Source organism: Corythoichthys intestinalis, chromosome 4 (assembly GCF_030265065.1).
Source record: "Corythoichthys intestinalis isolate RoL2023-P3 chromosome 4, ASM3026506v1, whole genome shotgun sequence".
Taxonomy (NCBI): Eukaryota; Metazoa; Chordata; class Actinopteri; order Syngnathiformes; family Syngnathidae; genus Corythoichthys; species Corythoichthys intestinalis.
The window spans coordinates 1,204,099-1,217,422 of record NC_080398.1 but is presented as its reverse complement, the minus strand read 5'-3'; the positions used below and the strand labels follow the sequence as shown (position 1 = coordinate 1,217,422).

The window sequence follows — 13,324 nt, the reverse complement described above, 5'->3', positions numbered from 1 at the left end:
TTAAATCAAATTAAAGAAAAATGGCTTTCACATGCATTTTTTTGAGTTTCAAATTTATTTTTGCATTTAAAAACATTTTTTTTATTGCAGCGACTTTTCTTTTTATTGAAAATATATATTTTGATTGAAGCAACTTTTCTTTTTATTGAAGCAACTTTTTTTGATTGAATAATAAAGACAAATCTAGTACTCTCTATTTATCATTACCTCCATATAGCTCTGTCCAGGGGATACAATTTTTGACTGGGGTAACTACATTGGAACGACACCGGCGGGCGTACCATATTCAATGGATGACGATCTTGGCGAAAACTATAGCTGTCGTAAGCAGCCTGATTTAGAATTCCCCTCAAGAACGATGGGAAACAAAAAACGCTCATTGTCAACGTATTATTATAAATATTCTTGTAAGTTAATTTTTATGGCTGATACTGCGTTTTGAGGTCATCAACATGATGTGCCCCCTCTGCCCCAAGAGTCAAACTCCACCTATGATTTTGACACAAAAACGACATTTGTTCATAGATAAGCCGCACTGGACTATAAGCCGCAGCTGTCCTTACTGTATTATGGGGTATTTACACCAAAAGACAGTCATGAGACCAAATGAACCACCATGAAGCTTTGAGCCAATTCACTGCAAAACTTCATTGCTTCAAGAAGATTCATTTGGCCATCAATGCTCCCTTGGGGGAGACAGTCAACCTCTGCTGCCACCTACTGTCAGCACTGTTGTCATCCAACATGCCTCCTAGCATGCATTGCAGTGCAACAGATGTAAATAACAAACAAAATTCATGTTCTGTGCTAATTATGTCTTCAGTTACTGTTCCAGTGGTGTCACTAATTGCTAGTTATGGCATTTGGTATCATTTTATTTGACAATGGCGCCATAAGGCTGTCATAAGACAATCATAATTATGACATGAAACTGTCATGAGCATTAATGAATGCTTATAACAGATGTTATTTAGTATCTTATGACACACTTATGACGCCACTGTCAAGTTAATCGTTACCTATTAACCCAAATTAATCAACAAATAAGCCACACTGGACTATATGCCGCAGAATGAGGGGAAAAAGTAGCGGCTTATAGCATGAAAATTACGGTAATCAATGAAGTAGTTCGAATAATCGAGTAATTGGATAAGGAACATAAAATTAAAAATACCTGAGCTGAGCCTCAAACTGTATAAAAAAAAATAAAATGAGGATTTAAGTACAACAAAAGAATTTGCTAACTTACATAGCAAAAATCCGCTAGCTAACTTTTCTTTTTTAATGCGCTTAACAAATGTTTAAAACACATATACCCACATAAAGACAGCTAAATATAAATTAACTCAAACAAAAACTTAGCTTATGTTGGCCTTAACAGGGAGCAGCTGGATTCACCCATGTGAAATGAGTTATGCCACATTCACTGTTGCCACTAGAGGGCAGTGTAGCTACCCAAATCAATAAAACTAAATGCAAACACTTTCAAAACAAACCATTACGACGCCACTTAAATTAAACAAATCTTTTTTCTAATTTAATTACTTGAGTTAATCGATTAATCGTTACAGCACTGATCTCTATTCACACCTTTCTGCCTGGAGTTTGGTACTTGAGATATCTTTTGAAGTTGTTAACACGAGGAAGTGACAGTAGCTCTGAGGTTTCCTTCCTCTCTTGTCCCTGGAGTCCGGTTTACTGAAAATGTTTCATTTACTTAATTGAAAATCAGACAATTGCACGAGTCCTGAGTCTTTCCTGTTGTGGGCAAGTCGAGTCGAGTCACGAGGTTATGTCGAGTCGAGTCTCGAGGTCATGTCGAGTCACAAGGTTGTAAAGACAAGTCGTGTCAAGTCAAAAGGTTGTTGACTCGAGTCGAGTCACAGGTTAGTCAATGTCTACAACATTGTTCCCCAGCCCACACACAAAGCCCTCAGGTTTATCTTTGAGAGAAACCTTACTGTCATTGTATGTCAATCTTAAAAATGAATCTATGCAGTAGTCTGCAGGGAATTTGATTGATTTTTGATCTCCATGATGTTCCGTGAGGGCGTAGCAAGAGCAGTCAATGCGACCAAAGGGATTACTGGCAGGTGGGAACCAATCCACGAAGTTTTTCGAGTCAGCTTGTCAAGTTTCGAATCATTGTCTCACAAGTCAAGTCTCACATTATTGTCTCACAAGTAGGGATGGGAATCGAGAACCCATAAGAACCGGTTCCGTGTGTTTCAATTCCAGTGAATCGTTTGGCAGTTTATCTAACAATTGTCTTATTTATTCCAACCAGCACAAATAACGTCACATAATTTAAGCAAGATACACACAATCGAATCTACAAGTAAGACTACATGATTACTCAAAGAGTGATCACTCATCAAGTAAATCTGAAGACTCGTCGCCGGGTGATTTTGCATTGATTTTCCAAAGCCAAGTCATTATTCATGAGACTACTTAAAGAAATAGTGATTTTTCAAAAGTCTATGAATGGGTCTATCGTATTCCTCGTGAAATACTCTATAAGAAAAATATAACACATATGCATCTAAAATAATCCAAAACGATTTTATTAGCAACTCTAATACACTTGTTAGAAAGGTTCCCTGGGTATGCGTTCGTTCCCATAGCAACCAGTGAGTTACTTCCTGTTATTGTCCTACGTCACACGCGCTTCGTATTCTGTGACAGAGAATTGGCGTAAGGTGCGCATTTCGAACAGAGTGCGGCGACTTGTTAACCTGTGTGCGTCCATGAATGTATGTAAGTTTGTCCTCTTCATGTCATAAAGTTCTTATGATAGGTTAGAGCCGTTATTTCGTGTTGTTACTGTTACGTCGGCTGGTTGCTCCCGCTCGTCCTCGCTGTGCCAAGGAGAGCGTTGTTTACATTATATTTGCGTTTCACAATCATGTTAAGAGGGAATGTGTTAGTTTTGCATCTTAAGTAGGGCTGTCAAACGATTAAAAATTTTAATCGAGTTAATCACAGCTTAAAAATTAATTAATCGCAATTCAAACCATCTCTAAAATATGCCATATTTTTCTGTAAGTTATTGTTGGAATGGAAACATAAAACGCAAGATGGATATAAACATTCAACATACTGTCCATAAGTACTGTATTTGGTTATTACAACAATAAATCCACAAGATGGCATTAACATTATTAACATTTTTTCTGTTAAAGGGATCCACGCTCCACAGATAGAAAGACTTGTAGTTCTTAAAAGATAAATGTTAGTACAAGTTACAGTAATTTTATATTAAAACCCCTCTTAATGTTTTTGTTTTAATAAAATTTGTAAAATTTTCAGTTACAAAAATAAACTAGTAGCTCGCAATTGTTGAAGTCGCCGAGCGGTGACGTCACATGGGCTCCCTGCCGTTCTTCCACAATGTCTTTAACTACGTAAGGTAGTGATTGAAATACACCACAAGGTGTCAATAGCGAGTTTTAAATTACAGTACTTAGAAATCAAGCCAATGAGTGTATTTTGTCCCTTGACTGACGCCGTAGCTAGCTGTTTTTTTTTTTTTTTTTTTAAGACTGGGTCTATTGTGATTCAAGTTCATGTGAGTGCTGGCTTCGCAACGTACGGGACCTCTGATAGTTTGTATATTGTGACTAAATATTGCCATTCAGTGTATTTGTTGAGCTAAACGAAATGTTTGAACAGAGTTTGACCAAAGTCTGAGTAAGTTTTATGCATATTTTGCATAGCTATTTTGATTGGCAGTGCCAGTTCTTTGCATTGTTGTTTAACTGTGTGAGGATAGGGCGTCATTAATAAAGATTGAAGCGCTTTTCTTTTTGTGAACATTTTTTTATTTTTCAGAGATAGGAATATTATTTTTGTTGTGCTTTCAATAAATGATACTTATGTTTGTTGTGAAGGAGTTGCCAATAAACGGCGCGGTCCAATGAACGCCTGTGTCCACTCGCCTTTCTTTTGCCTTTTAGCTCTCAATGTGCAAAAACGGCGTCATTGTAATCTGAGGCAATACATGAACGGGTCATTCCGCGCATGCGTTAAATGCGTCAGATATTTTAATGTGATTAATTTTTAAAAAACCAATTCCCGCCCATTAACGCAATAAATTTGACAGCACGAATCTTATAATGATGTTGTACATCAATATGAGTGTTAAGTGCTTAGTTTTCGCCACTTTCATGGCCAAGATGACCGCACGTGCACGCAGCGTGCTTCTGGGTTGTGCGCGCGCACTCGCCCCTCCCCACCACCACCACCTTTGTGTTCATTATACTGTGCGAGTCATGTATGTGTGTCATTGACTGCTTTACAGTCAATGACACAGTCAACCACCAATTGTGCAAGTTCTCCTACTTGAAAAGATTAGAGAGGCCTGTAATTGTCAACATGGGTAAACCTCAACCATGAGAGCCAGAATGTGAGGGGGGAAAAAAAGAAAATCACATTGTTTGATTTTTAAAGAATTTATTTCCAAATTAGAGTGGAAGATAAGTATTTGGTCACCTACAAACAAGCAACATTTCTGGCTGTCAAAGAGGTCTTCTAACGAGGTTTAATGAGGCTCCACTCGTTACCTGTATTTATGGCACCTTTTTTAACTCATTATCGGTATAAAAGACACCTGTCCACAACCTCAGTTAGTCACACTCCAAACTCCACTATGGCCAAGACCAAAGAGCTGTCGAAGGACAACAGAGACAAAATTGTAGTCCTGCACCAGACTGGGGAGACTGAATCTGCAATAGGTAAAACACTTGGTGTAAAGAAATCAACTGTGGGAGCAACTATTAGAAAATGGAAGACATACAAGACCACTGACAATCTCCCTCGATCTGGGGCTTCATGCAAGATCTCACCCCGTGGCGTCAAAATGATAAGAACGGTGAGCAAAAATCCCAGAACCATTACCACACGTGGGGAACTAGTGAATGACCTACAGAGAGCTGGGACCACAGTAACAAAGGCTACTATCAGTAACACAATGCGCCACCAGTGTCTCAAATCCTGCACTGCCAGACGTGTCCCCCTGCTGAAGATAGTACACGTCCAGGCCCGTCTGCAGTTCGCTGGAGAGCATTTGGATGATCCAGAAGAGGACTGGGAGAATGTGTTATGGTCGGATGAAACCAAAATAGAACTTTTTGGTAGAAACACAGGTTCTCATGTTTGGAGGAGAAAGAATACTGAATTGCATCTGAAGAACACCATACCCACTGTGACGCATGGGGGTGGAAACATCATGCTTTGGGTCTGTTTTTCTGCAAAGGGACCAGGACGACTGATCTGTGTAAAGGGAAGAATGAATGGGGCCATGTATCGAGAGATTTTGAGTGAAAATCTCATTCCATCAGCAAGGGCATTGAAGATGAGATGTGGCTGGGTCAGCATGACAATGATCCCAAACACACAGCCAGGGCAACAAAGGAGTGGCTTCGGAAGAAGCATTTCAAGGTCCTGGAGTGGCCTAACCAGTCTCCAGATCTCAACCCCATAGAAAATATGTGGAGGGAGTTGAAAGTCCATGTTGCCCAACGACAGCCCCAAAACATTACTGCTCTAGAGGAGATCTGCATGGAGGAATGGGCCAAAATACCAGCAATAGTGTGTGAAAAGTTGTGAAGAGTTACAGAAAACGTTTGGCCTCTGTTATTGCCAAAAAAGGGTACATAACAAAGTATTGAGATGAACTTTTGGTATTGACCAAATACTTATTTTCCACCATGATTTGCAAATAAATTCTTTAAAAATCAAACAATGTGATTTTCTGTTTTTTTTTCCACAATTTGTCTCTCATGGTTGAGGTTTACCCATGTTGACAATTACAGGCCTCTCCAATATTTTCAAGTGGGAGAACTTGCACAATTAGTGGTTGACTAAATACTTATTTGCCCCACTGTACCTACACATTCCGGTCTTCTTCCACACACATACAAATACATCAACATCTTTCCACGCATGCTCTCACATACTCATTGAGTGATTCTCATATCAAGTGCCATTGCCTCTATATAGTTGTGCCTGTTGCCAAGCTGGATTAAAAGTGCCAAAGACCAACTCCACTCTCCGCTCCTTGTGTTCCAACGGACACCTAGAGGCAAATGAACCATAAAACACTGAACCCAGAACCTCATACAGTCCATTAGTCCAAATTAGAATTGATAAGAGAATCGATAAAGAATCGAATCGTTAAGCAATATCGATAATGGAATCGGAAAAATCGTATCAATTCCCATCCCTCCTCACAAGTTGAGTTGAGTCGGGTCTCGGACCCTCTCAGCTTTGAGTTTTCTATTAAAACCTGACAATTCAAGTGAAATCGGTTGACTTGAATTTTTTTTACAGTGTACTTTTAACTGACTCTTTTGTCCACTGTTGTCCTTACCCAGCTAAAATCACTACGAGTCTATCATGGGTCCTCACTGGCACCGCCCTACTGGCATTCATCATACTGTTGTCATCTGGAGGTGTATGTTTCTACATGAAGGGCGGGACGGACAGGAAGCTGCCACGCTCACTGGTGAGTAGTCACTTTCTCTCTCTGCATTCTAAACCAGTATTGGTTCGACCGTTCTTTAGCAAAGGCACATATTTTACATCCTCTGCTAATAGTTGAACAGACATGTTTTTTGGTGGTAAGGGGATACATTTTTTCTGATTAAGACATTTGAAAAACTGTAATCACCCATGTCACGCCAAAGTATTCGTGCTATGGAATACTACTGGTCTAAAAAAAACAATCAGGAAATGTGGCACGACTTGAAAATCGGGCTCATCGCGCAGGATTCAAAGTGTCTGCACGTGTTAACGGCATTGAATAACTGTGTAAATATGTGGTTTTAGTAATTGCAACAGTTTCTTGATGACGTGCAGAACCTTTATTGTGGTGACAGCTCTCTTTAAAAATAAACCACAATGGAAAACTTTCTCAACGATGTCAACTATGGCAATAAAGCAGGGCCGGCCCAGGCCATTTGGGGGCCCTAAGCAAAATAATGCTTTTTTTTTTTTGCTCCCGATTCAATTCCAATCATTACAGATAATTTTTCCCAATCATATACAGTACATTTTGGCAATGCATTAAGAAAAAAATGAAGAAAACTCGGGACGAATATATACATTCAACATACAGTACACAAGTACTGTATTTGTTTATTACGACAAATCCTCAAGATTGCATTTACATTATTAACATTCTTTCCTTGAGAGGGATCCACGGATAGAAAGACTTGTAATTCTTAAAGGATAAATGTGATTTTGTATATTGTGACTAAATATTGCCATCTAGTGTATTTGTTGATTTTTGTTGTTTATACTGTAGCCATTTAACTTCTGCCCAAATGCATGATGGGAAGTGCAACCATGACTGTGCGTAGTGGTACCAATTGATATATCTTCTCTGCATTGGGAGATAACATAGGGTGTTAAGAAAAAGATCAACTACTACCTTTCTTCCCCACATTGCTTCCCACGATATTTCTAATTGTTGAGAGAGGGATTGTAAGGCTTTAGTCAATTAAAAAAAGGCTTCAAAGGCTGCCAAAATTCTCTCTACTCATTTTACGTTGCCTTTTAGCTCTATGTATACGTACAACGGCGCCATTATAGATTGAACGTGACAATGCGTGAGTGGGTAGTGCAGCGCATGCGTTAAATATTTTAATGTTATTACCGCCGTTAACGCGATAAATTTGATAGCCCTACTTTAAGCCAAAACTAAAGACTCTGGATGAGTGTAAGACATTTTGTCTGTAACGTTAAATACAATTAGAAAATGATTTAATTGAAAAAAAAAAAAATATATATATATATATAGTATATTTATATTAGGGCTGTCAAACGATTACAATTTTTAATCGAGTTAATTACAGCTTAAAAATTAATCGTAATTATTCGCAATTAATCACAATTCAAACCATCTATAAAATATGCCATATTTTTCTGTAAATTATTGTTGGAATGGAAAGATAAGACACAAGATGGATATATACATTCAACATACGGTACATAAGTACTGTATTTGTTTATTATAACAATAAATCAACAAGATGGCATTGACATTATTAACATTCTTTTAAAGTGATCCATGGATAGAAAGACTTGTTCTTATAAGAAAAATGGTAGTACAAGTTAGAGAAAATTTATATAAAAACCCCTCCTAATCTTTTTGTTTTAATAAAATTTGTATAATTTTCCATCAAAAAATAAACTAGTAGCCCGCCATTGTTGATGTCAATAATTACTTACTCAATGCCCATGGATGCTGAAGCCTATAAAATCAGTCGCACCCAAGCGCCAGCAGAGGGCGGCAAAACTCCATAAAACACAACAAGTGAGCGTTTCACTGTGTACTGTCATTTAAATCTCTCTGAGCGTGGCATCTGCGTTAATTGAGTCAAATATTTTAACGTGATTAATTTAAAAAATTAATTAACTCCCGTTAACGCGATAATTTTGATAGCCCTAATATATATTAAAAAAGGCATGTCCGATATTTTTTTGCCGATTCCGATACTTTGAAAATGATATGATTGGACCCGATCGATCGGGACATCTTTACTTGTAATCAAGTATCAAAACTAAAAAAAAAAAAAAAAAAAAAAAATGCAAAAGTCAAATGAAGCAAGCTGTTGTAAACGGATGTTTGCATAGATAAACGCAATATTAACAACGTATAAAATGAGGTTGCCAGATTGGGGGCCCCATAGTGGTCAGGGGCCCTAAGCAGCTGCATAGTCTGCCTATAGGCTGGGCCGGCCTTGCAATAAAGGTCGTGATTTGATTTCATTCAGTAAACCACAGTAATCTAGTTGGTGAGTCGATTTACTTGTCTCGAAAATAGCAGTCCCGCTAACTAATTTCACTACCCTGGACTTGTTTTCTGTTCTTTAAAACAGGAGATACATACTAGCAAACTACTGGCAAACCATCAGCATACCTCAGAGAGGAAACAGCTTATTTCCACTGCGACCGTCTCTGCTAAAAATCAGGAAATCCACAATTATGTTCCTGTCAGGCCTAACGCAAACAGGGATGTTTCCATACACAGTATGGACGGGAGTCCAAATGAACAGCTGTCCAGTGCCCATTCATCTATCGTCTACAGTTCTGTGTTGCTGGCTAATCAGAACAAGCTCTCAACAGTCCTCGTGGAAGATGTGGAAAAAACACCACCTCCTCTACAAATTGCAACCTCTGAGGACGAGGATCCGGTTGGACAGCTGACGTTGAAGACCACGCGAGACGCAAACGGTCAACTTAAGTTGACGTCAGTCCATTTCCATGTAGAAAAGCTTGAATCTAAAAAGGACTTGGTTTTAGCTCAGCTGAATCGCTTGAATAGCTCTGAATCGTCGGACTCCGGGTGTGTGGATGAGACGCTAAACACTCCGACCCCAAGGGACTCTGACTCAACTCATTCAGATCCACTTGGAGTTTACCTACGCAATGACGTACTACCAAAAGATGTCAATCCAACTTCGGAATACAAACAAAACTGGATGCCTCTAATTGCGCCTAAAGACAAGCAAGACTACGTGAGCAGAGATCAACCTTGGGGGTTTTCTGGTTTTAGAGAAACAGAGGAAGGCAATTTAAATGACAATGCAGGAATGCCAGGAAAATTTCTTGAAGGTTGGGTGTTACAGATACAAGAGTGACACTTTACTATTCCTTCAAGCATTGGAAAGCTTTTCTTATCGACTGTATCCTTCAAGAAAGTTGGACAAGTTACAAACTTACATTTCAGTCCCTTCAGGATATACAGTATGTGCATTGTGATTGACTAGAAATTTGTCTGTTTTGTCGATACATGCTATGTGATTGAATGGAGGTGAGCATCATTTCTCTACACGTGGTCTATATACGTATGATCTGTGATTGACTATCAAAATGTTCACTGTTTGTCAATTTGAACTAAAATCTACTGGTCACTAGTCCATAATGAGGAATTTGCTTTTGGCAGGATTTGTTGACAATTGACTAGATTTTCAGTGAAGTTTCAGTGTTTGGCAAAGATTTTGCAGAATCCTGGAGGCCTTTAGACCAGGGGTCCCCAACCTTTTTTGCACCACGGACCGGTGTGATTAGGGTCTTTTTTTCCACAGACCGGTGTTCTGTCAAATTTTGCACCCATATAAAATTTTGCTCCAAAAGCTTTTGTGGCAGTGAAAAAAAGCCCTCTTTTATATTCAGTTGGACTCTTAATGTTATCCAACGGTGCTAAAAAAACTTAACATCACAAACATACAGTGGGGCAAATAAGTATTTAGTCAGCCACTAATTGTGAAAGTTCTCCCACTTGAAAATATTAGAGAGGCCTGTAATGGCGTACCGCACGCAGACTATTTTTTGACCGTGACGTCGCATCGTAAAGCGGAAGTAAACCCGAAGTGGGACATTATAGACCAGCCCTCGCATAGACTTAACGTAATTTGTGCTAATTTTCGCCGGTAATCTTTCAAAAACGAACATGCCGATCACGCATTGCTTTTTTGGAACTTGGAGAAACTACTCTAGACATTACGACACATGAAGGATGTTTCTTCTTACGTTTCCGGAAACCAAAAACTCGGGAGGAAAAAATGTGAAGACCGAATCAATTTGCGCGGACTTTAACACCAGCTCGGTGAATCCATTCACATTTCGTATGCAGTAAACATTATGTTGGGTTGGCATGGTCTTTCAGAGGACAAAGAGCTAAGCCATTTTTATATTTTTAACTTATTCTTTTAGCGTAACGTCGTGCTGTACTGCTTCTGTCTGACAATGAATGACCTGAAAAGAATTACAATGGTATCTGACTGCCACTGTTACCGTTTCTGTTATATATATATATTATATAAAACAACTTTAGTAAGGGGGAAGTGTAAATAAATTATAGAATTAAGATGTGTTATCAATGAAAAAACTAAAAAAGTTCGTTGGCTGTCACTGAGTAGCATTTGCGATCGCTACACAAAGCCAACTAAATTACCCCCAAGAACGGTAAGAGACGTAGGACAACCAGAGGATATATAAGAAAGACAGGGCTGATGGTAAAGGATAGCTTGTTGAAACAGGAGAATGTCATTGTCAGTCGCGTCGATAAAAAAGCTAAAGCTATGCTTAGGTCGGCTCGTTTTTTTCCGTATTTTTCAGCCTTCGACACTCAAGCCATCTCTTTAACTGAAGATTTTTATGTTCTTCCACATCTTTGCCAGTGAATTTGGCACCAGGCACATCATTTTCGGAGAAAATTGGGAGGTTTAGCTCTGTAAACATCTCCTTCGTACACGATTTCCATTCATTTCCTATTAGGGACAAACCGTGGCTTCTCCCTACTTAGCAACAGTAGCTAATGTCATTAATATTAATGAGCGGAAGTGACGTGTTGCTTGCGGTACGCCATTGCCAATTTCAACAATGGGTAAACCTCAACCATGAGAGACAGAATGTGGAAAAAAAACCCTGAAAAATCACATTTTTTGAGTTTTAAAGAATTTATTTTCAAATCATGGTGGAAAATAAGTATTTGGTCTATACCAAAAGTTCATCTCAATACTTTGGTATGTATGTCTTTGTTGGCAATAACGGAGGCCAAACGTTTTCTGTAACTCTTCACAAGTTTTTCACACCCTGTTGCTGGTGTTTTGGCCCATTCCTCCATGCAGATCTCCTCTAGAGCAGTGATGTTTTGGGGGTGTCGTTGGGCAACACGGACTTTCAACTCCCTCCTCACCCCGTGGCGTCAAAATAACAGGAACGGGGAGCAAAAATCCCAGAACCACCAAGGGGGAATGGCCTACAGAGAGCTGGGACCACAGTAACAAAGGCTACTATCAGTAACACAATGCGCCGCCAGTGACTCAAATCCTGCACTGCCAGATGTGTCCCCCTGCTGAAGAAAGTACACGTCCAGGCCCGTCTGCGGTTCGTTAGAGAGCATTTGGATGATCCAGAAGAGGACTGGGAGAATGTGTTATGGTCAGATGAAAACAAAATAGAACTTTTTGGTAGAAACACAGCTTCTCGTGTTTGGAAGAAAAAGAATACTGAATTGCACCGTACCCACTGTGAAGCATGGGGGTGGAAACGTCATGCTTTGGGGCTGTTTTTCTGCAAAGGGACCAGGACGACTGATCTGTGTAAAGGAAAGAATGAGTAGGGCCATGTATCGAGAGATTTTGAGTGAAAATCTCCTTCCGTCAGCAAGGGCATTGAAGATGAGTCGTGCCTGGGTCTTTCAGCATGACAATGATCCCAAACACACAGCCAGGGCAACAAAGGAGTGGCTTCGTAAGAATCATTTCAAGGTCCTGGAGGAGTGGCCTAGCCAGTCTCCAGGTCTCAACCCCATAGAAAATCTACGGAGGGAGTTGAAAGTCCGTGTTGCCCAACGACAGCCCCAAAACATCACTGTTCTAGAGGAGATCTGCATGGAGGAATGGGCCAAAATACCAGCAACAGTGTGTGAAAAGCTTGTGAAGTTACAGAAAACGTTTGGCCTCCGTTATTGCCAACAAAGGGTACAAAACAAAGTATTTAAATGAACTTTTGGTATTGACCAAATACTTATTTTCCACCATGATTTGCAAATAAATTATTTAAAAATCAAACAATGTGATTTTCAGTTTTTTTTTTCCCACATTCTGTCTCTCATGGTTGAGGTTTAACGATGTTGACAATTACAGGCCTCTCTAATATTTTGTTGTTGTGTGCAGCTAACATGGCAAACGTAAGTTAATATTCCTTTCTTCAAAGTTTGTAATGTGTACTTTGGAATCGCTGCATCGCGGTCATTTTTAACGTTACGCGCATGCCAAATTTGTCAGAACACCGGCAATGTGCGGCAGAAAAATACAGCAAATACAAAATAACATTTGTTTTTAGCCCCGTCGTGTTAAGTGCAGGGAAAATATAACTCACCCGCTGAATCAGTGGGAGGCCTGAGCTTGTTTCGTTGAGACGAGATGGTCCCGATATGGGAGAGTGAGAGAAGCCCGCTTCACAAAGATACGATGTTGGAAATTGTAGCACAGTTTTCAGTGCGCTCCTGGCGATGTCAGGATATTCCGGAATGACTTTTATCTAGAACCTCGGTAAAGTTGTTGTCTCAAATGTACGTTTAAGGTCGCCGTGATTTGCGATCTCTACAAGCTGATATTCCTGTTGCACAGACATGCTCGAATCACTCGGTTTATTCACATACGGGTCACGAATCCGCTCCTTCGCAGTTCGTGTGTCTTTAGTGATTGGGAAGTAGCATAGATTTAGTTTTCTTCGAGGTTGTAGGCTCATCTTCTGGCTCGTCAGGTTCTCTTTTCCACGTAAAAAATATGTCCAAAGAAGTCTGTTTTTC

The 13,324-nt window shown here is 39.6% G+C and overlaps 1 protein-coding gene across 1 annotated transcript in view; it reads left to right on the top strand.

Moving 5' to 3' along the window:
* The window catches only part of LOC130914265 (uncharacterized), a 30,764-nt gene extending 19,315 nt beyond the window's left edge, over positions 1-11,449 (top strand). The window contains exons 6-7 of the mRNA XM_057833287.1: positions 6,375-6,505; positions 8,883-11,449. Coding sequence (XP_057689270.1) covers positions 6,375-6,505; positions 8,883-9,644 — 893 coding nt within the window. The 3' untranslated portion in view covers positions 9,645-11,449. The remainder of the gene's footprint in view (positions 1-6,374; positions 6,506-8,882) is intronic.
* Positions 11,450-13,324: the final 1,875 nt, after the last annotated feature.